The sequence below is a fragment of the Pseudogymnoascus verrucosus genome (assembly GCF_001662655.1).
Source record: "Pseudogymnoascus verrucosus strain UAMH 10579 unplaced genomic scaffold scaffold_1, whole genome shotgun sequence".
In the NCBI taxonomy this organism is placed as follows: Eukaryota; Fungi; Ascomycota; class Leotiomycetes; order Thelebolales; family Thelebolaceae; genus Pseudogymnoascus; species Pseudogymnoascus verrucosus.
The window spans coordinates 534,748-555,514 of record NW_017263652.1 but is presented as its reverse complement, the minus strand read 5'-3'; the positions used below and the strand labels follow the sequence as shown (position 1 = coordinate 555,514).

Sequence of the window (20,767 nt, the reverse complement as noted above, 5' to 3'; positions counted from 1 at the left end):
AATGCCTCTCGTGCATGCAGGGTGCCATATCTGTATGAGTTTGGGTCAGAATGGATGTTTTGACGGCGCAATCCAAATATGACCTCCTAATTCATCAAAGAGTTGCGTGGGAATCGGGTGAGTTTGGGTGGGTTTCACACGCTGGAATGGAATTATCACTTTCAGCACTCGAAGTGTAGCAGCTAGGAGTAGCAACGTAGAATAATTTCAGGAATATGATATCAGAATCTTGACAGCGTGAGACAACCCCTTTGCGTCTAACGATTAAGCTGGGTACCTAACCCTAGATCAAAAGCAGCTGGGTAGGTCCCACGCTCTGTATACTTGCGGTTTAAGTACTTACCTTACGTTGTAAGTATACTATCTGCCAAACACTAGTCAAGGCCTTTGAATTTATGTAACGGATCCTCCATTATTTGATTGATTATATTGCCCAATCACGTAATATTTAAAACAGCCCCCGAAATTTCCCCACTCAAACATCTTTTGCCTTTTCATCCATCGCCACCGTTCCCTCCTCGTTTATTAACTCATTTTTCTCCTTTATTTCCAGAGTCGCCTTCTCTTGCGCCTCCTTTCCGTCGAATAGATATGACAACTCCTCTAGCGTCGGGCCCGCCGTCTCGACAAAGAAAAAGTACACAACCAAGAAGATTATCGCCAGCCAGATATCATAATAGATATACAGCTTCCAGCTGATATTCTTCAAGCCAATGGGGTTGACATATCCAGAGAAGATACTAGAGACCTGAATCGTCAAGAGCACCAGCGACCAGGTCTTGGCACGCATGCGCAGTGACGAGATTTCTAGAGGGTACGTTACGATAAGATTCGTCCATGCGATCGTGTAGAACAGCTGGAAGAAGAAGATACAGGCGAGCACGAGACGTCCGCAGGCAAGGTTGCCCTTGTCGATGTACTGCTGGGATGCAATCGTCCAGACGATGAAGACAATGACGCAGCCGCCCGAGCCCGTAAGGAAGAATTTGCGCCGGCCCCAGCGGTTGATGAAGACGGTGACGCCAATAGAGACGACCCACTGCCACATCGTGACGCAGGCGTTGACGACAGTGATCTCGAATTCGGTCTTCAACCCAGTGTCTTTGAGGATTTGGGTCAGGTAGTTAGAAACCAGACTGTTACCGGCAGTTTGGGAGAAGACGGCAGTGCACATGCAGAGGGCAATGCGTTTCCAGTTTCCTGCAATGGTGTTAGATTTATGATCAGCAACAGGAAGAGAATGTGAAGAGAGGTAAAAGATTGGCGTATACCTTTCGAGCTGAAAAAATCTCTCCACGTCATGTTGCGCTCTTTATCATCTGTAATTGCCTGCTGTATCTCCTCCATCTCAAATGCTACAAGCGGTGAGGTCTCCTGTCCTTCGCCATGATACTTGATCAAGATCTTACGCGCCTCATCGGGCCGGCCTTTGGCCATCAGCCAGCGCGGAGATTCGGGACAGAACCAGATGAGAGCGACTTGATAAGCAGACGGCACGACTTGGATCAGTGTTGGTAGACGCCATGCCCACTGGCTAGGAATGCGGTAGGCGCCGAATGTAACCCAGGCACCGACTGCGTATCCGAGCACGATACCAGTGTTGTAAAAAGTTGTAACACCGACACGTTCTTTAACGTGGGAAAGTTCGGTGACGAGGACTGCAAGGAGTTAGGGATGGGAGTTTGGGATGGATGCAGGGAGAAGCATACCTGGGGCACCCATTTGGATGAATGATGAGCCAACGCCGACGACAATCTTACCGCCGATATACATGTCCAAAGAGGTAGCAAAGAATTCAACCAGGACACCAGCAATGATGATTATGCCACCGATGAATGTTGGCCATCTTCTGCCATAGACATCCTATCCAGTAGGTCAGCATGAAGGTATGGGTATATGCAAGCCTGGAAGATAACTTACAGACACCCAGTTAAAAAAAATGAAAGGAATCACGCCGCCGATAGCGGTCGAGGCTCCAAAGAATCCGAGTGCTGAGCCTTCTGGATGACCAAAGCGATCCTGCCACGTCCTAGCAATTGTTAGTACATTATATTACATGTAAAGCATTGGTGATCAGTGACTTACTGTAGGACTTGCATGCCATTTGTCATTGACTGCACAAAGTGTTAGCTCTGATAAGTTAGAAACAGACAGGAGAAGCCTACTCCATCGATACCAAGTGCCATACTCGAAAATAATGACGACGTAAGGAGGAAATATAGAAGAATTCCATTCTTGCGTTTATAAAAAGGCGGAATCGAGTCGATGTCAATAGGAGGCCTAATGGCATCAGCAGTATGCGCAGCAGCTGGCGCCATGACAAGTCAAGTGAAGCGATGAAGCAAAATGGCCAAAAGAATCGGTGTCTGAAGAATTGAACTTGGTCAAGGGCCGATGACTGAGGAATCCAGACGGCCGAAGACGAGGATCTTATGTTTATTAAATGAGTTGATGAACATCATGCTGCACGCGGCGGTTCCCAGTTTTTCTTTCGGCCTCGTGTCAAACCTAGGTCGAGGGTCCTTCTCCGCAGTGATCATGCACCCCGAGTATGCGGAACTAAACAAGGCCCACCATTCTAGAGCTAAAATTTGGTCAAATAAGCGGAAATGAGGGGTAGTTTGCCCGAGGCGTTGTGATGATCTCGGGGAAATAGAAAATTCCAACGTGGGGACTAGAGTTGTGGGGTTCTTTGGGAAGGAAGCTTGCGGATCTCCAAAACCAATCTTTAGGCCGTTTTGCCGAGACATCTAAGCCTCTGTATTCTCTAATTTACAGTATAATATTTATTAGATCCGTAGAGTGGAGAAAGGACGAGCTCAAAGTTAAAAACTCCGAGATCCATGAGCCATAATGAATGAATGGATTGAGGTTCAAGTAAAGTTTTGATGGTTTAGTTTGCCCGTTTAGTTTGCCCGTTAAGTTTGTCCGTAGAATTTGTCCGTTAAATTTCGCTTGGCATGTTTCGCCGGTGATCAGGTAAGGCTATTTCTAGAATCGAGAGGATAAACATGATTATGCAAGGTTATTTCCCCGACCTGTACCCCACACGCCTCTACCTGTTCCACAATCCATCCCAATCATCTCACGATCAACGTCGCCATTGATATCCATTTGGCACTATGTCCGGATTCTCGAAGCGTAATGTTTTTGTTATCGGCGATAAAGCATCCGGCGCTTCCTACGTCAAAGAAAATGCCGAGGACCAAGTCCTTGCATTTTATTTCAATCTCTCTTCTCGTTCCGTCTTCTTGCGACTACATCTTTTGGGACCCTGTGAACTGTAACGTCTAGCTCCTCAACTATGTCTCTCCCAACGGATTTTGAATGGGGGTTTGCCACAGCTGCCTATCAAATTGAAGGTGCTGTTGCTGAGGGAGGACGAGGACCGTCAATTTGGGATACCTTCTGCCATCTTGAACCATCAAAAACCAAAGGAGACAACGGCGATGTTGCTTGCGACCACTACCACCGATATAAGGAAGACTTTGGACTTCTATCGTCATACGGAGCAAAGGCATATCGCTTTTCCATTGCGTGGTCTAGAATCATCCCTCTGGGAGGACGCAACGACCCTGTTAACGAAGAAGGCATTGAGTTCTATAACAACCTAATCGACTCACTCCTAGAGCGAGGAATTACACCATGGGTTACTCTCCACCACTGGGATCTTCCGCAGGGCTTACATGACCGCTATGGAGGCTGGTTGAACCTGGAAGAGATCCAGCTAGATTTCGAACACTTCGCTCGTATCTGCTTCTCCCGCTTCGGTGACCGCGTACGGAGATGGATCACGCTGAATGAGCCATTCATCATTGCTATATACGTCAGTCTACCTTCAGGAATATTCAATTGTTGGTTACTGACAGACCCAGGGATACGCCACTGGTGGGAACGCCCCAGGACACGTCAGCAACACCGAGCCATGGACAGTCGGCAAATCACTGATCCTGAGCCATGCTCGCGCTGTTAGCGTGTACGAACGAGAGTTTCGGGCCACTCAAAAAGGTCAAATCGGGATTTCGCTGAACGGCGATTTCTATGAGCCTTGGGATGAGAACGATGATCGAGACAAAGCTGCTGCACAACGGCGCATGGAATTCCACGTTGGCTGGTTCGGAGACCCAATCTAGTAAGTGGCTACAGTCACCGACTATAGTTTAACTGAACTATTATCTAACACCCACAGCCTCGCGCAAGATTATCCGAAGGCCATGCGAGCGCAGCTCGGCTCCCGCCTCCCAGAGTTTACTGACGCCGAATTTGCACTGCTCCGCGAAACCAAAGATTTGGTTGACTTCTACGGCCAAAACTACTACACCGCCCAGTATGCGCGCCATCGCGAGGAACCCGCGCATCTAAACGACTACCTTGGCAATGTGACTGAGACGCAGACTAATAAACAAGGCGTTTCGATTGGTGCTGAGAGCGGAATACACTGGTTGCGCAGCTCGCCACCGCAGTTTCGAAAGTTCTTCAGCTGGATTTATGCGCGATATGGGAGGGCAATTTATGTCACCGAGAACGGATGCCCATGTCCTGGGGAAGATAAAATGACTAAAGAGGAGTCGGTAAATGATCAGTATAGAATTGATTACTTCGAGGCGCATTTGGATGCCATTTCGCAGGCGGTAAAAGAAGATGGGGTGGATATTAAGGGATATTTTGCTTGGTCGCTTTTTGATAATATGGGTATGTTGCTCTCCTCATTTACTTCCTTTCGGGGAGTATGGCTAACGGCATACAGAGTGGTCGGATGGCTATGGCGTTCGTTTCGGAGTCACCTATACGGATTATGAGACCTTAGAGAGGACGCCAAAGAGGTCGGCCACGTTCTTGAAGGAAACATTCAAGACCAGATTGGCGGGTGTGAATGGCCACGAGACAAATGGCCATGCAACAAACGGGCATAAGGTGAACGGTACGAAAGTTTAGGTTGAAAGTGCGAAACAGACGCACACATGGGCGCAAAATCTTCGATTATAGATTATCTGGGGACACGGAATATTAGAATAAGGAGGCATTAGACTTGCACATGTAAGCATAGGATAAAGCATCAAGAGATAGATGATGTGAATGTTATATAACATCTAGTTAAGGAGTTTAATGGTAAATTTGACAGCCTAGTTGCCGCAATTCTCATTTATGTACTACAAGGACTCCGAAACAACTTAGCCGTGATACTCATACATTAGATCCCCAACGCCACGCTCTACATTATATAATACAATCAAGCCGCTTATTCTTGTGACCACGATCCATCCCTTAAAGCGTCGCTCGCTCTACTGTCCAATCTCGCCAACACATCCAACAACACCAAGAACTCCGCCCTAGCCCTCGTAGCTAGCGGGGACTCTTTATGCATGTGCATCGCCTCCAGCAAAGTAGCCCCAATAAGGCGAATCTTCTCAACGCAGGACTCGCCGTTAACCTGCAACGCCCAAAATGGGGCCTGCCGCACTACACGCACCATATCGCGCGCAATCTCCGTCTCCCTCAGCGCGAGCGCAAGCGCTGTCGAGGCCTCCATACCCAGCCCTGCAACCTCAAGCTTCTGTAGCACTACCATGCGCAGGCAGTGGAAAGAGATTCGCAAGTTCACGCGCTGGATGCAGAATTCCTTCGGGCACCTTCCGGCCTCTTCGCTGGCGCTGGGTTCGAGCGACAGCCACGCTGGGAGAGCGTCCAGAATGGTCATGAAATCAATGTACAGCCGACTAATGGTGGCGCGGTCATCGACGCCTATGATAGCGCCGTTCCGTGGTTGCACACGCATGCGAACCTCAAGAAGGAGCGCGGAGGCGGCAGCCCAGAGGCGGAGGTTGAAATTAAACCCCGTTAGCACGCTGCGTGGTTCCGAATCCTCGGCTTGGGGGTCGAATACTGGATTGTCCACTTCGGTCGGATAGGCGACGGTGACCTCGGACACAAAATTCAGATGGTGTAGTGCAATAGGCAGCCCGTTCAGAATCGCCGCCGATTTGTCTCCAATGTACAGGATCCAGAAACATCGTCTCCTGAGCTCGGCCTCCGTGGGGTCGAGAGTTTGGTACGAAGCTTCAGAGTGCAGCTGCATTGTCTGTGCAAGGCGCGCAGCTTCGCCAAATATATGCCATGAGACACGAGATTTTCCGTCAGCGTGTAGGCAGTTCGAGTGAAAATAGCGCGTTGCGAGAGAGGTCGCAGAAGGATGGTCAAGGTCGCTCTCTAGGTAAAAATGCAGCGCCTTGCGCGACACGAGAAGGAAGGCCGAGGATATTAGGGGTCCTTCGGGGAATAATTGCGAAGGGATCATAAAGGCAGCTTCAGCGCAGGTGGCGGTCACTAATGCCAATTTTATGGCGAGAGTAGTGAAGTCGCGGAAGGTAGCTGTAGAAACATGGTTGCTCTCATAGGCGCCGGCGGTAGACCAGGAAGATACTGGACTGGAAACATCCACAGCACCATACGTGGCACACACGATATGGAGGTCGTTGCGCAGGTTGCGCTCGTCGACAATAGGGATAAGGGAGAAGAGGTACTCGAAGAAGAGATCGACACACTTCTTCGCAATGGTCTCGAAGGAGTACGATGGCAGGACGCGTGAGAGGGTGATCACGAGGTCTTGGTAGACGTCATATAGGGGTGGCAATGAAGCCGGGAGCGCAACTTGGGAGAGTGGACTCTGCACGTGGGCTCCCAGGACAGCGGTTCGCGATGAGGAGACAGTGCCATCAACCCAACTGTGGGGTGAGGAGGCAGGGCCCTGTGCGATGGGTGAGAGGTGAGTAGCAGGCAAAGTGTGCCTGTTGTCGTTATCTTCTTCTATAGCTTGAGATTCACCATAATCGTGATCGTCGAGCCCTGGCGTTGTGGGACTGTTTGGCGCAGCATCAGCGTTGTAGTACGGGTTTTCCCTCGCTCGGCTTCTCGGTTTCGGGCCCCGCCGTCTGGGCTGAGAGCTCCCTGCGCACTCAATGCCAGCAGCTAAACAGTTGGAACATGTCCCTGTTGGTATCGCAGCAGTGATTGAGTTTGTGTCCGTGTCCAGTTGTCTATAATCACACTGCTTATGTGAGAATAAACCATCGGAGGATTACTTTTAATGACTAACTTTAACTTTGCGCAAACGACATCTGGTGCATGCCAACTTGGATAGTTTCCTCGGCGTCGATTCCGATGATCTCTCCATCGCTGGGGATATTCATTTATGCCGTCATGTCTTCTCGGCCTATTGTGGTGTGATGATGTATAGCCGCGGCGTCTATGAGTTTGGCCGAGTGATCGCCAGCTAAGAAATAATAGTAAAACAAGCCTGGGGACTATGAGCCGTTGTTTTTCGATCTGTCGGGGAAATAGGCCCCTTATATGTCTATTACTCCGACAAAGCGAAAAGCACGGCTCGGGCAATACCCCGCTATCGGGGTAAAATTGCTGTGAAACAGGAAGGTGGGGTACTGCGGAGAAAATGTGGGAGTGGATCCGGCCATGGTTGACATTATGGAGGTGGGGAACTTCCCGCGTCTTTCCCCATGGACTACTCCACGTTTTGATGGTTTTAATTGTTTGGTTACTAGCCTGACATTGTTCTGCGTTTATTCTTACATATTCTGTGCTCGGAATTACGAAACTAAGCTGCAGATCCAGATGGCTGGTAAAAGCCAAGAGGTGGGATCTACAGAGGTCACCTAGTTGTAAAATTAGTTGGAAACTGTTTCCGAACTCACTCTGAGAATTGTATAAGGAGTAAGTCCAGCGCGCGAATAAGTCCCCCATCTCCTATCCTCACTATCACTTCTACTCATCCAATCCATCATGCTTCCCCCTACTCTCTCCAATGCAGCACTCCTGCTCCCCCTCATTCTGTCCGCCTCAGCTACACCCTTCGCGGCCTCAAGGTCCGCCAAGTCCCCTCCCAATTGTCGGTTCGCGCATGATTATACCCAGGCCTCGATTCTCAAGAACCCGGAGCCGTTTGCCCAAGACCTATTGTATTGGGAGGGTAAGTTCCATGCCGATAATGTCGGTTACAATGGCAACAACGGTATGACATTCGACGGCACGCTGCTCGACCAGGTCACGGGATTACCGACCAAGAAAAATGCATTTAGTGCTGCGAGCAAGGAGGTACAGCCCTTCAATTCCTTCTCAACATGGCATTTCGCTGATATAAGACCAACAGTCTCTCCAGTTCATGCTCTACGCGCACGCTATCTCTGGTTCCGCGGACGCGGCACGCTTCCTGTCCCCAGACAAGCCAAGCGCCGCACCTAAGATTGCAGCTGATATTCTCGAGGTGAAACTAAAAACGTATCTTAAGTTTAATGAGACGTATCCAGGTTTCGGAGGCCTTCTTCCTTGGTATGCAAATGCCGAAGGCAGCGACTCGATTGAACCGACTTGGGACTGGGTTAACAGGATTCCGGCTCTTGACAATGGGTGAGTGCAACTTTGTTTCCTCGGTGAATTAGATAGTAAAGACTGTTACTAATTACAAAATAGTGAATTGCTCTGGGCCGTCTATGGTGCCATCCAAGCAATGGAGAAGAGCAGTGAAAAATCGTTCCAGCAGCTCGCCCGCAAATGGCAGAAGTGGCTCGACTTCACAAAGACTACGCTGCCAATTGTATGATCTCCCTCGTCAACGATCCTGTATTTAACTCTTGCCTAACTTTATTAGATGTTTTACAACGGCGGCGGCCGCGTCTGCGCTTCCACCGCCATTGCCAACCAATCCCTGCCTGTCTCTCACCCCAACCAGACATACATCTGCGAGAACCCTACTTACATTCTCGATGATCCCTATGAAGGAGAGCTCGTGACGTGGTGGCTGCATTTCTTTGGCGGCTTTTCAAGCGCCGAAAAGTTGAAGCTATGGGAGGTGAAGCGCGCGAAGATGAAGAGTGTCGACTGGAAAGAAGGTAGCAAGGGCCCTGTGACTGTGCTCCAAGGGTACTGGTTTAGTGCACATGAGCCTTGGAAGGTGCTCGAGATGCCATACTTTGATGTCGATATCGTGAAGTAAGCTCGATTCCTCCTGTCCCCCGTCTATCCGCCATTACCACTCAGAAGTTGAGACGCTAATGATTATATTGCTCTGTAGGCAGGTATATCGCAACGGCGAGGTTGTCCGCACCTGCCATTCTGCAGCCAACAAGATTCCGGGAATGTACGCATCTGTCAACAACGCAACCGACCCCGTCACTGGCGAGATCCAGGGGTATATCTCTGCAACGGGAGTCCAGAGTGTGGCGTCTCAAAAAGTGACAGAGAGTTATATGATCACTCCCTACTCTTCGTATCCGGTGATGCTGTTCAGCAAGAAAGTAGGCTTGGCCTGGTGGCACAACATGGTGGGGTCGAAAAAGGGACAAAGTAAGTACTTAGCACGAGTCTGATGATTATTTCGATGGGAGATGAATGGGGGAAGGCTGACTGGAAATAGACCAATATGGTAGCACAGAGGGTTCGAGAATTGACGGCACCTTAGTCTCCTCTTTCGTGTCGTGGGATAGTAAGATTACGACAGTCGTTGCAATGCTCGGCGGCGTCCAGGACCTTGTCCGTGACCGCATGAGGAGTGAGGGCATTTATGATGAGTTCAAGAGTGTGCTCAAGGTATGTCTCATGTCTGTACTCCTTTCTTAAGAATATCTGCTGACAACAACGACAGCGCGAGTACAATATGGTGTTTAAGAATGTAAAGGGGAAGAATGTGGATTTCTGCTTGCCTACGGCTCAGATTCCAGACAAGGGACTGGTAGATTATACCAACTGTAACTAAAGATCTAAACCTATCGAACTTCCGTGTTAATGCGGAAAAAAGTAAGAAATTATCGTCGTTGTTGTTACATGTTGGGAGATGAGATGCAAGGGTTACTCTCATGCCCCGCTACTGCCGTGAAAGCGTATGGAGAGCGTGAAAAAACGATGGCTACTTCTGTGTTTGTCATTGCTGTAAGAGCATATAGGGGGGCGGGGCAGAAGGGTTACTCTCGTGCCACGCTACTGCTCTGAGAGCATATAGGGGCCGGAGGGATAAGGGTTCCTCCAAGAGCCACAGTAACTGTACTACGCCTAGACTTTTGTCTTTGGACAGTTCGAAGGCTTCGTACGGACCGTAGCACTCTCGTAAAGTTTAGCTGGCATTTGGACGAACTAGTACTATTATGACTAGTTATACAATATTTATTCCAACAGAATCCCTGGAGTCGTTTTCAGCCGCATCTATTTTTAGAGGCCGCGCAATTCCCCGCCAATGCCGAATCTGTCAGCGTTCTTAATTCTTTCCTCCTTCTTCACGACCGCCCTCTTGACGCCACCGTCTGTTTTTGGTCTGAGGGTGGTCTTTCCTTTCTCCAACTTCGAATTCCCACGTTATTGGGGTCCCCTGAATCCACCATCGAATCCGCCAGGTGAAATACCTCCATTAAGTCGCGTCAAGCCGATCCCCACACAATACAATTAGAATAATGGAGTCGGAAGACGACTCAATCAACGTATCGACAAAAAGCACGCTGGAAAAGACGGAAAAGACAGAAAAGACAGAAAAGACAGAAAAGACATATCTAGAAAGCGATCTCGGGTTGTCTAGGCTCGCGCTGGCGTCGGATAGCGTCACATTCACTCGACGCAAGGCCCATTATGTTCCCGCAAAGCAATCAAAGCTCAAGAACAGTCTACTCGTAGGCGTGGCATTTCTTGAGCTAGGCAACGCTGGAGACTTCGCCGCGAATGTATGGAACGACATTCCGGTACCGCATTTCGTCGTGGCACTAATGGCGGTTGGCGGTACCTTGGCGCTCTTCCTCTCCTATTTCGCCTTCAAAGATGCCAAGCTGGGCTGGTGCAATCTGGTTCACCTCCGAGAAGAACGACGCGATCTACAAAGGCAGAAAACACACGACCTTGAAGATGGGCAAATCATACAGGGTTTAGATGCACGGTTGAACGTCAGCTTTCGCGAAATAGGAACGGAATCGATCAGTCGCGTTGGCTTGGACGTTTGCATGGGGGTCGGAGGCATCATAATTGGCATTGGAACATTCCTGGCGATCGGCGGTGCAAATCGTCGTGTGTGGCATGCTAGCAATCTCATGTCTGGATACATCGGAAACGTTCCCCTGGCGCTCTATGCCTTGTTCAATGGGTCATGGTCTTGCTATGTCTGGATGAAAGCCCGTCAGCATGGCATTGCTGGAGCGACGGCGCTAGATATGGACATGGCGGCTGCCCTGCTGAAGCGTCGCATCTTCACCGTCCAGATGTACACTGCGATGGTTGGGGTGACTGGCATCGCTGCAGGAGCGGCATCGCTTATTTCCGCGACCATGTGGTGGGGCTATGTGATTTTGATTCCGGTAATCATATCATCCATCTCCTGCAACTATATCTGGCGAAAGAAGATAGCCTACGAGCGTCCGTTGGTTCAACAACGAACGCTGGGATTAAGCAAAATCTCCCTACTCAGAGAATTGGAATCCATCATAGCAGTTCAACGAATACTGAAGGAAACGCCTTCTGAGCCTCTCCACAAACTCGTCTCAGATTCGCAGTCGATCACCTCCGTCATCGAGTTCATCATAATGAACGACCTCTTCGAGGACTTCTGTGTTCGCCTCCTCGATGATACGCACCTCTCAGAGCTTTTTGGTATTCCAAATGAAGAGATTACAATCAATTCAGAGCTTCTTTTAACGGCCGATAATTCATATATTCCTCATATTCTAAAAATCGCGCAGACATGTGTCAGCGAGGTAGGACCAATACATTTCCAATACCGACAACGTTACCTCCTAGAAATTCTTGGATCTTATTTGTGCGTCTCGCAAGCTGGAACTTCAGAGACGACGACTTTAGAGAAGTGCTGAGAAATGTAATCTTTTATGGGTGGCAGGCCCACATTGAAGATTTGAGGTCTCACTCGGAGTGTATTATTTGTAATAAATGGGCGGCATCATCGTGAGATTTGCAAGGGCCGTGGGCGATTAAGTTTATATAATTGAATATAGTTCCAAATGAGAATACTCTTTATGATCCAAAGCAGAAATAATGTTTCTTGAACGCGGGAGCCAAACATATCCCATCATGTTTTAGAGTGACCTCATAAATCAGATAGTTGGAAACCGCCATTGGCATTGTACTCCTCTTCTTTCCTCTTTCTAGACCGCCGGAAGATGCAGAAATAAATTAAAAGCATCGGAAGGGCCATCGCGACGGCGAGTAGGCTGTATACGATAACAATAATACGGTCCGTGCCAGCAAATTGCATTCCACTAGGATGAACAAACGGTTGATTAGTATACGCAATATCCGAAAGTTTTGGTTTTTAGGAGCCCTTTTATACTCACAGGCCGTTGTTAATGATAAGCAGGAGCCAAATGCACCTTGCCCCCCAAGTATGAATAGAGGTGAACTTAGAGTTCTTCGGCCCTGCCTGGTCTGACTTATCTGCTGTTTTCTGCATGCGGCGGAGATAAATTCCAATCGAAGCAAGGACGAGGAGCCCTCCGACGGATAGGAATCCGATGACTTGGTGAGCAGAGTCGAAATGGTTAGACTGTTGACGCGTTCTAGTCAGTAGTATTATGCATAGACTCAAAGAAGTCTACGTACCCTATTATACTCTGTGCTCACATAAATTCCTAGGCCCATTGCAGTAAGGACAAGGAATAGTACAAAGCTTCCGGTGAAGGCATGCAGCAGTGGCCACTTGAAAAGTCCAATAATTATCACATCGAAAGGAATTATCACCAATGCCACGAGGGCCATCAGAAAGCCGTGAGCTTTAGATGCCTTGTCCCCGTCTTTCACTAGCGATCCAAGAAGTGTAGCGCCATTTGTGATGTTTGAGGCCAGTGGAACTCCGCCAGGGCCAGTTGCTTGGACCATATTCATTGTGAAGTGACCTGACTCTACGTTAGCTATAGCTTAACGGGCCTGCGTGGAGAATCTACCAAATGAATCGTGTCGGCGTAGCCCGGCAGTCTGTGAGTCTGATGATATTGGAACACCATTCGGCCCGACAGCATATATGAATGGCTGTGCAGTCGTGCTGAGGTTAAGGGAACCCCCATTCCATGATCGGCAGCCACGGCACAACGCATTCATGACGAAAAAATCATTTTGGATGGAAGACCCGTCAAGAACCTCGACTTGAACATCCGTTGTAAATGTCGGCTCAGAATTGCCTCTGTGAATTGTTATTAATGACCGCTTGTCTATAGAGTATCTGGAGTGCCTCACGTTGCAATACGCGGACTGATTGTAACATCTATAGAAAGCTCGTTATAAAGGACTCATAATAGCAACGGAGATCGAGTATTTAACTTACGTTGATTGCCCGAAGCAGAGTACATTATCATCATCAAGGACCCAGCCATATCAGAGCCAGCCCCAATGGCGACCCAGGAATAAGCAGGAGATGAGAAGTAAAAGTATACATCGGTGGAATTGTCTGGGAGGTTGATGGAGAAGGTCGTTTGGGTTTCTTCAATATACACTGTTGAGGCTGCAGGAGTATCTGATCGAACGGGAGTGGTGGACAGGGCTGTACATTTCAATTAGCGGCGAGTTGTTATCTAGGCCGTCCGACTTGATAGGAAAGAACTTGCCCAATATCAAGGCCAATGCTGGGAATATGCCAGGAAGCATCGTGCAATGCAATATCATGGATAGAAAAAGGAAGTAAATTGATGATTGCACGACATATCTGCACGAACATTTCTACTATGATGTCCTTATAGTTTTATATAAGACTCTGATCATACAAGATTCTGATCTAGGTGTCCGTGATGCTGCAGTTCTCCATGTGTTCCAAGATCTAAGATGCATCTGCGATTGGCTTGGCGCCCTGTCACATTTTCAGGGGGCCAGAATGTTTCGAAATTGAGCGCGCGCGTAGACGCAAAGGTTTCAGTGGCTGCCACGTATTATTTGCATCACAAGCCGATTCGACACCTAGCCAACCAGAGATCCCTGGACAATGACATTTTAGCACAGCCACGCTCAATTTAACTTATCGGATATCGGAGGAACCCATCGGAAATTTCCTCATATTACACTAGCAAGAGAGCGGTTCTCGATCATCATCATCAAGTTCTTAGACGGAACGCGATGCCGTAGCTCATGAGTCAGCTATTAGATCGTGATTCTGCATTCCAAGGATTAGTTCAAACGGGTACAGAACGTCAAACTGTTACTGCACGCCAAGAACGTGTCCTATGAATTAAGCATTAGGGGCCCGAATAGGGGCTTGGCAATTCCGAAGCGTTGCCATATTCGTAATTGTTTCGCGCTAAGATCGTGACAGTCCCCTTGCTAAATCGCTCAAATTACGCACGTACCATGAGATCTGCGATACCTTACAAACTGTACTGTACGTAATGTAATGTACGGCTGTGACAAGGTTCGCCGAACAGTCAGCAGGATCTCGGCTGTGCAGCCTTAGGGACAGGCACAGACACAGGCACAGTCATCCTATCCACGGCCGTCTCATCTAGCATCAATCACGGGGAGCGGTCTGTACGCAGGCCTAGCACAACACGCTACAATCCTATTGAAAAAGGGAATGGGTTGTCTGTCCTCGACCTGTTCCTCCGCAAGGTCGGCGTCTAACGGGAATGACCTCGCTTGCTTCTCTCCAAATCTCATTCTATCTGCCTTGTCCAATTCTTGAACTCAGCTTTTCCCGACTGCGTCTCTGTCAATTTAACTTCAACCACTCATAATTGCTGTGAATGAATTCTCGTATCGGTGGGCCACCCTTGATACGTAGGATCTCGGGTGGACGAAAATATCTCCCTAATAGGTAGTATACGCTGCTGGTTCCTGGGGGCCGCGTACTCTAGGACCCTTTCATCCACACAAGATACGAACTAGTACATAACTAGCATAGTACGTTCTAGTGTGTGCTACCCCAGAAAGTGATCAGAAAGCTTGGCTAAAAGCTTGAACAAAAGTTTGAAGATCGCGAATTCTTGCAAGACAGTCATAGTTGGTTGTAAAGTCGGATTCCCTCTTTGCTCGTTTGGATTTCTTATTTCACCATCACAGTCCAGCGAGTAGAGTGTGCGAGTAGAGTGTGCGACAAAAATATATCCCCAAACACGGGCTGACAATTGCCGACTACGGACCAAACACGGGCTGACTATTCCAGACTACAGGGATGTCCGATGTTGAGTGAGTCGTGTGAGACGCTAAGGGTGCCAGGGCGCAGCGCACGTTAGTGGCAGCAATCTGGCTATCGTTTTTTTCTCCCCCTCTCAACGTCAAAACGTTTGGAATTACAGTAGTGTACTCCCCGTTTGCTATTGTGCCTATTGTGCATATATCTCCTTTTTTTTTGGGGGGGGGTGGGGGGGTTCCTCCTTCAATGTAATTTTCATGGAGGTCTAACGGCTGATGAAGCCTCGAATACAGTGGTGCGGCTGATCAAGTTGGAAACCTTCCTGCCGTCAGTTATTGGGGCAGCGCTTCACCTCCACACTCGAAAGGTGCCCGACGGACGAGGCTGGACCCACGTTTGTGGAGATGAGGCTTTTCTTTCGTATAGCCGCCCCAGGACCTACCTATACTGTACTATACTATATATGTATATACCCATATACTACGATGGGGTGCCGCTCGACTTCTACCTGGATTTTTCGCTTTAAGTTCTTCCCATCTTTCTTGGGAACACATTCCTTTCGACTTTCTTTGGTTTATTTCTTATTGTCTTTTCGTTGCACATGCCTCTGCTACCTTCCATTTATGCTGAAGCGCAGAAACTTCCTGATTATAGGTAATACGAGGACTCTAGGCATCAGCAACTCATGACCCCGATCGCTCCTCTCTTTTCCTCTCATAACTCAGGCCTTCTGGCCGTACCGCTCTCTAAATATGCACCACCACGGCGCCTTTCATTTCAGCGAGATCATCAATCAACTCATCTCCACCATTGCACCTTTCTCAGGCCTCATCCTAACAATAACCGCTTGTGTCATCGCCATCATCCGCCTCTACCTCCTCGACCTTGTCATCATCCCCAAAGCCTACTCACCCAAACTCCTCCAGTCTCTCACCGACGGCCAACGTCGCAGCTTCGTTAACCACCACGTTGCCGCAGGCACCAAAATCGTCCTCCTCTTTATAACGGCCTACCCCTTACTCGCGATTTTCACCGGCCATGCAACACCGCACACGCATTTCGCCAAGGGGTCGTCAACGACCCTCGGAGATGTCATGGTCGTCTCTTCTCAGATCTTCACCGCCATGTATATCTTCGAGCTCTTCTACCGTGACAAGGTCTCTCCGATCAGTTGCGCCCATCATGTTGGCGCGATTGTTATTGCGCAGGCAGCTGTGGCGATGAGTATCAATTTCGATCATGAAAGCGATGCGGTGTTCGAGTTTCTCATTTGTTTCGTCTGGGGTACGTCACATCCCTGCCCTGTCATTCTTCGAACATCATAATACGCAAATGTCTAACATCGTTATTACAGGAGCCTTTGACGTATTCGCCGAACTCTGGCCTCATATCGCTATGATCATCTACCGCATCCACAACTCCAACCACCTTCTGCTATCCCGAATCCTATACATGACCATGGCCCTCGAGCTCGTCGGAACCACAGTCGAAACAGTGGTTGTCATGTGGTTGTTTGGAAGCCTTTGGGAGAAATGGACGCTATCGCTCAAAATCGCGACGCCGATTCTGCATATACTTTTCTCGGCGGCCCAACTCTGGGGGGCGTGGATTTTTTACAAGATGGGGAAGGAACAGCGGTTGAAATACGAAAAGGATGCGCTGGTTAGTCCTGTGGAGGAATGTTAAGAAATTGGAACTTGCCTTTATTTCATACGGCGAGGTAATAAGTCCCGACGGGTTTACTACTTATGGGATTGATGGGGCCTGGCTAGGCAGTTGATGATCTACACAAAGAACGGAGTGGAGTCTGTACGCTAGAATAATTATGATTGAGTCTTAGGGTAGGGTAGAATATATTATAGGGTTAGTACAAAGGTTAATGAGAGGGATAGTCGAGAATAAATACAACTTTTTTAATGCCAACTTGGCCACGTTGAGCCTACAAGTCTTAGGCGCAAGTCATGACCAGAATATATATTCATGTAAAAACTCCACTACTATATTCTTAACTACATATACATTCATTCAGTGCTTAAAACCGGGTTTGCTTTCTATTACAACTGCCGAGGCATGCGTGTCCACCAATTGTGACCAGCAAGTACTTGAACAGATTCAATCGCAGTTTTTCTACAGCCCTAGACACATGAATTGTTCGATAAGATCTGTTGCTGCTCTTCAACACAATTTTTTATGTACTCTAAGATCATCCATTCGGCTGAAGGCTTTCAGCTCGAAGCAGTCATAAATCCAGGAGCAAAAAACCCCAGGACGAGCCTACGGCGCTACCTCCGGGGACTTTCCATCGCAGCCCGCACTAAACCGCACCATCGTATAGCAACAGCGTGCCATCCAGGGCCATCCACGACCATCCAAGACCATCCAAGACCATCCAAGACCGTTGACATGGACCCCTTGAATGAAGGCGCAAGTTCGTGTGCCAAGCAATCGTCGAACCTCAACCACGTGGGTTTCAGGGGCACGGAACGTGGGGTGGTTGATCCGCATCGATCCGGATCGCCGACTTGGCCCGCCCACCCCATCCACCCTCCGACCCGGCGAGCTCCTTATCCAAGCTCTAGCCCGCCCGCGTCGTTACGTCGTTGATCGTCGCTGACATCGTCGATGGTCGTCAACATCCCACGTTCCCCCTTCCGCTGAATCTACTGGGCCGCCGAGCCCTAGTTCGTCGAACAACCCTTGGTCCTCCCGCGTCACTCAACCCTCAACCTGGTGTCCCTGCCCATCCACCACCGTTAATGTCAGTCGTTCACCTTGCGAAATCAGCACCCACCACACAATGTCCAAAGCCAACCCACCTCACCCGCGCGCCGTCGCGAATGGCCTCCCATCGTACCTTCCGCCGTAGCTGCAGTAAGGCAAGTACCTGCTGCAGAGACTTAGGTGCAGAAGATACATAGGTACTCGCCATCTCGACCACCGTGTCGACTGTATGAATGGAGCTCAAACATGAGACGCCCCTCTTTCATCGCTTTCTTTTCTTTTCGCCCTACATGCGCCATGTCCCGGGGAGCGCACGCCGTCGCTGCTTGCTAGTCTCCCTACATTACATATAAGGCCCGTCTCGCCGGGTCCACCGTCGATGATCTATGGTCATGGCTGTCGACGTTCAGCATCACCATCGCCCTCTCGTCGTGAGATAGAGAAGCCTAGGCAGTGAGCGAGTGACCGCACTTCCATCTTCCTCATCCTTCACGTCTCCCATCGTCATCGCCTTCCGGCCACCGGCATCCATCCATCCCACCACCGCAACCATGTATCCCGCCCGCGTTCTGGACCCCAAGAGCGGTAACGTCTTCGCCACTTGGCACCTCTTCTCCAAGAGAGAAAAGGAGAACATGATGATCTACATCGCCGGCATCATGGTGTACAAGTTCGGCCTCGAGGTCTTCGTTGGCTCCTTCATCTCTCTCGCCACCAACCGCTACGACTACGCCGCCCGTATAGGCGGCTATGCCCCCATCACCTTCGGCCGCATCGGCCTGCTCCAAGGCGTCAACCAGGCAGCCCAGGCGTTCGGCGCCATTCTCGTCGCGCCCCTCGTTAAGCGCTGGGAGACTCGTATTGTCCTCTCCGTCGCAATGCTCGTATTCGCCTTATTCACCACCCTCATCCTCATCGTCGATGCTGCGACAGGGGGCACCTTCAAACCCGCAGGTGCCAGCCTAACTGACTTCTCCTATTATGGGAAGTATAACACCGATGGCATGATCCCAGTCTACGCCGTCACGGGCATCGTCTACGGCATGGTCGAGCTCATCCGCCGCGTCATCCCACGGGACATTGTCCGCTCCGACGGTTAGCCCGCTTCTTCACTCCCCCCTCTACTCCCCAACTAATCTCCCTCCCAGTTCAAAAACTTCGCCGCCTTGACGCCATCGTGCACATCTTCTATGAAACCACCGGCACCGCTGGCGCCTTCATCACCGCGCTCCTCCTCATCCCTAACCTCGGCAACAACATGGCCATCATCGTCTCCCCCTTCTGCTTCGCTGCCGCCGCCATGATCTGGTGGTTCGTCTCCACGGCCGAGCACCCCATCACGCTACCTAGACAGCGCAACGCCCTCTCGCCCTCCTACCTATCCCTACTCGCGCAATCCACACAGCTCTTCTTCGCCTCCATCTACAACGGCGGGCGCATCCTCTTCACCTCTCGCAAGTTCATCTGGCTACTCCCCTCCTACTCCCTCGCCCTCTACGCGCACCGCTACCTCGAGAACAACATCGCGCCCATCGTCGCGCAGCGGTACATGGGCAACTCGGCATGGGCGCAGATAATGGTCGGCGGATCGAATTTCGGCGAGCTTACCGGCGCGCTATTCGTCTTCCTCTTCACAAACCTAGTAACGACTCCCATGCCCTGGCTCCGCTTCGACGCCCTCGGCCTCCTCATCATCTGGTACCTCGCCTTCTGGCACCCCTCCTACAACAACGTCAGCCAGGCCTGGGTCGTCGCCGCCACGATGATGCCCATGTCCTTTGGCTGGGCCGCGGGCGATATCTCCCTATCCGCTTACGTGCAAGCTTTGCTTCACGGGCAGGAACACGAACGTAAAGACGTCGGCGCGCTGGTCACTGTCATGGCTTTCCTGTACTCCACATACATCATCACCTACAGCATTGCCTCGCCCATCCTGGGTTCGTACGTCGACCGCGTCTCAGCCGCAAACAACGGAGACGTGCATTCTGCCGTCTTCCATGTTGGGGGGGTGCAGTTTACGGTTATTGCGTGTATGGTCTTCCTCTCGTCGTTTATCCCGCGCGGCGCGTTTAGTTTTAACCCTCAGATCCTTGAGGGCGAGGATTTGGAGAGGTATCGGGAGCGGGATATGGCGGAGCGCCCGCAAGAGGAGGTGACGAAGGAGGGGGGGGCGAGGACGGAGAGTATGCAGGGTTTGAAGGTGGGGGATGACGATTGGTTCTTTGATTTGTGAGGAGATAGATGGGGGCTAGCTCAACGCTTACTTTTGCTCGTGAATACAGAGGCGGGGAAGGCCGTCTCTGCGCTGCGGAATACAACAGCCGCGCCACCCGCGGCAGCTTCAACTGCATGGGTATATAATAGGAACTCGGATCGGAACTTTAGATGTGGGACAGGACACCCTTGGATATTTTTTTTGCGAGGGGATACAGAGATACACCAGGCGTTTAGACGGAGCGATTTTAGACTTTTTGGATTGTGGATTTAGCGATGGGGTATGGGGTATATGCTATTGGGTCTAGGGTATTGGATCTTGGGTCTGGGGTGGCACTGGGACTGCTGCACTTGGACTGTTGCCCTGTGAGGTTTCTGAGCGCGAACCTACTTGTTTGTAGTTATTCTAGGGTACTATGGCTACTACTGATGCCGATGCCGTCAAGCTATTCTTTATAACGTTACTGAAAACAGCTACAATGCCAGTTACACATGCCAGATATGACATGACGTTAATGCTTGATTCATAGACAAGAATCACGACGATGGTTGCTCATGCTGGATTCATGTAATAGATTTATAAAAGTAAATATTAGACAGTAATCGCGGCTACATAAAGAACGGAATAAGGGAGTTTGTTCCCAGGCCACATAAATTAAGTCCCCAAAGCTGTTTCCTGAGTTCCTGAAACAGCTAGTTATGGACGGGCAGAGAGCTTCCCCGCAT

General features: G+C 49.8%; 8 protein-coding genes across 8 annotated transcripts; 5 read left to right on the top strand and 3 right to left on the bottom strand.

Annotated features, from left to right (window-relative positions):
• Positions 1–328: 328 nt before the first annotated feature.
• Positions 329–2,942, bottom strand: VE01_00195 (uncharacterized protein). The gene is made up of 6 exons (XM_018269727.2): positions 2,166–2,942; positions 2,086–2,114; positions 1,921–2,029; positions 1,710–1,863; positions 1,272–1,658; positions 329–1,200 (listed from the first exon to the last, which is right to left on the bottom strand). Exons 1-6 carry the CDS (start codon positions 2,316–2,318, stop codon positions 476–478), a joined length of 1,557 nt encoding a protein of 518 aa, XP_018135183.1. The 5' UTR covers positions 2,319–2,942; the 3' UTR covers positions 329–475.
• VE01_00194 (uncharacterized protein) lies at positions 2,903–5,124 on the top strand. The gene is made up of 4 exons (XM_018269726.2): positions 2,903–3,826; positions 3,876–4,132; positions 4,190–4,692; positions 4,748–5,124. Exons 1-4 carry the CDS (start codon positions 3,305–3,307, stop codon positions 4,933–4,935), a joined length of 1,470 nt encoding a protein of 489 aa, XP_018135184.1. The 5' UTR covers positions 2,903–3,304; the 3' UTR covers positions 4,936–5,124.
• A 14-nt stretch (positions 5,125–5,138) lies between these two features.
• VE01_00193 (uncharacterized protein) lies at positions 5,139–7,354 on the bottom strand. Its single transcript, XM_018269725.2, has 2 exons — positions 7,094–7,354; positions 5,139–7,045 (listed from the first exon to the last, which is right to left on the bottom strand). The coding sequence occupies exons 1-2, from the start codon at positions 7,169–7,171 to the stop codon at positions 5,240–5,242; spliced, it is 1,884 nt and encodes a 627-aa protein (XP_018135177.1). The 5' UTR covers positions 7,172–7,354; the 3' UTR covers positions 5,139–5,239.
• A 179-nt stretch (positions 7,355–7,533) lies between these two features.
• VE01_00192 (uncharacterized protein) lies at positions 7,534–9,912 on the top strand. The gene is made up of 7 exons (XM_059463251.1): positions 7,534–8,106; positions 8,162–8,418; positions 8,482–8,605; positions 8,660–9,000; positions 9,083–9,354; positions 9,425–9,597; positions 9,653–9,912. The coding sequence occupies exons 1-7, from the start codon at positions 7,795–7,797 to the stop codon at positions 9,761–9,763; spliced, it is 1,590 nt and encodes a 529-aa protein (XP_059320123.1). The 5' UTR covers positions 7,534–7,794; the 3' UTR covers positions 9,764–9,912.
• A 376-nt stretch (positions 9,913–10,288) lies between these two features.
• On the top strand, positions 10,289–12,019 carry VE01_00191 (uncharacterized protein). The gene has a single exon (XM_018269723.2). It carries the CDS (start codon positions 10,452–10,454, stop codon positions 11,847–11,849), a length of 1,398 nt encoding a protein of 465 aa, XP_018135179.1. The 5' UTR covers positions 10,289–10,451; the 3' UTR covers positions 11,850–12,019.
• On the bottom strand, positions 11,698–14,144 carry VE01_00190 (uncharacterized protein). The gene is made up of 8 exons (XM_018269722.2): positions 13,593–14,144; positions 13,313–13,528; positions 13,225–13,252; positions 12,936–13,171; positions 12,595–12,887; positions 12,330–12,538; positions 11,772–12,254; positions 11,698–11,705 (listed from the first exon to the last, which is right to left on the bottom strand). Exons 1-7 carry the CDS (start codon positions 13,648–13,650, stop codon positions 12,083–12,085), a joined length of 1,212 nt encoding a protein of 403 aa, XP_018135180.2. The 5' UTR covers positions 13,651–14,144; the 3' UTR covers positions 11,698–11,705; positions 11,772–12,082.
• A 1,463-nt stretch (positions 14,145–15,607) lies between these two features.
• VE01_00189 (uncharacterized protein) lies at positions 15,608–17,029 on the top strand. Its single transcript, XM_018269721.2, has 2 exons — positions 15,608–16,390; positions 16,461–17,029. The coding sequence occupies exons 1-2, from the start codon at positions 15,859–15,861 to the stop codon at positions 16,790–16,792; spliced, it is 864 nt and encodes a 287-aa protein (XP_018135475.1). The 5' UTR covers positions 15,608–15,858; the 3' UTR covers positions 16,793–17,029.
• Positions 17,030–17,684: 655 nt separating this feature from the next.
• VE01_00188 (uncharacterized protein) lies at positions 17,685–20,637 on the top strand. Its single transcript, XM_018269720.2, has 2 exons — positions 17,685–18,922; positions 18,976–20,637. Exons 1-2 carry the CDS (start codon positions 18,379–18,381, stop codon positions 20,058–20,060), a joined length of 1,629 nt encoding a protein of 542 aa, XP_018135474.1. The 5' UTR covers positions 17,685–18,378; the 3' UTR covers positions 20,061–20,637.
• The last annotated feature ends 130 nt before the right edge of the window (positions 20,638–20,767 follow it).

Bases quoted from the DNA above. Each gene is read 5' to 3' on its own strand.
- VE01_00193 (XM_018269725.2), bottom strand. From the start codon at position 7,171: ATGGAGAGATCATCGGAATCGACGCCGAGGAAACTATCCAAGTTGGCA. The intron at 7,046-7,093 runs GTTAGTCATTAA...TCACATAAGCAG, and splicing joins GTCGTTTGCGCAAAGTTAAA to TGTGATTATAGACAACTGGA.
- VE01_00191 (XM_018269723.2), top strand. From the start codon at position 10,452: ATGGAGTCGGAAGACGACTCAATCAACGTATCGACAAAAAGCACGCTG.
- VE01_00190 (XM_018269722.2), bottom strand. From the start codon at position 13,650: ATGATATTGCATTGCACGATGCTTCCTGGCATATTCCCAGCATTGGCC. The intron at 13,172-13,224 runs GTGAGGCACTCC...AACAATTCACAG, and splicing joins ATCAGTCCGCGTATTGCAAC to AGGCAATTCTGAGCCGACAT. The intron at 12,888-12,935 runs GTAGATTCTCCA...ACGTAGAGTCAG, and splicing joins ACGCCGACACGATTCATTTG to GTCACTTCACAATGAATATG.
- VE01_00189 (XM_018269721.2), top strand. From the start codon at position 15,859: ATGCACCACCACGGCGCCTTTCATTTCAGCGAGATCATCAATCAACTC. The intron at 16,391-16,460 runs GTACGTCACATC...TCGTTATTACAG, and splicing joins TCTCATTTGTTTCGTCTGGG to GAGCCTTTGACGTATTCGCC.
- VE01_00195 (XM_018269727.2), bottom strand. From the start codon at position 2,318: ATGGCGCCAGCTGCTGCGCATACTGCTGATGCCATTAGGCCTCCTATT. The intron at 2,030-2,085 runs GTAAGTCACTGA...AACAATTGCTAG, and splicing joins AATGGCATGCAAGTCCTACA to GACGTGGCAGGATCGCTTTG. The intron at 1,659-1,709 runs GTATGCTTCTCC...AACTCCTTGCAG, and splicing joins CATCCAAATGGGTGCCCCAG to TCCTCGTCACCGAACTTTCC.
- VE01_00188 (XM_018269720.2), top strand. From the start codon at position 18,379: ATGTATCCCGCCCGCGTTCTGGACCCCAAGAGCGGTAACGTCTTCGCC. The intron at 18,923-18,975 runs GTTAGCCCGCTT...TCTCCCTCCCAG, and splicing joins GGACATTGTCCGCTCCGACG to TTCAAAAACTTCGCCGCCTT.
- VE01_00194 (XM_018269726.2), top strand. From the start codon at position 3,305: ATGTCTCTCCCAACGGATTTTGAATGGGGGTTTGCCACAGCTGCCTAT. The intron at 3,827-3,875 runs GTCAGTCTACCT...TGACAGACCCAG, and splicing joins CATTCATCATTGCTATATAC to GGATACGCCACTGGTGGGAA. The intron at 4,133-4,189 runs GTAAGTGGCTAC...TAACACCCACAG, and splicing joins TGGTTCGGAGACCCAATCTA to CCTCGCGCAAGATTATCCGA.
- VE01_00192 (XM_059463251.1), top strand. From the start codon at position 7,795: ATGCTTCCCCCTACTCTCTCCAATGCAGCACTCCTGCTCCCCCTCATT. The intron at 8,419-8,481 runs GTGAGTGCAACT...ATTACAAAATAG, and splicing joins ATTCCGGCTCTTGACAATGG to TGAATTGCTCTGGGCCGTCT. The intron at 9,001-9,082 runs GTAAGCTCGATT...ATTGCTCTGTAG, and splicing joins TTTGATGTCGATATCGTGAA to GCAGGTATATCGCAACGGCG.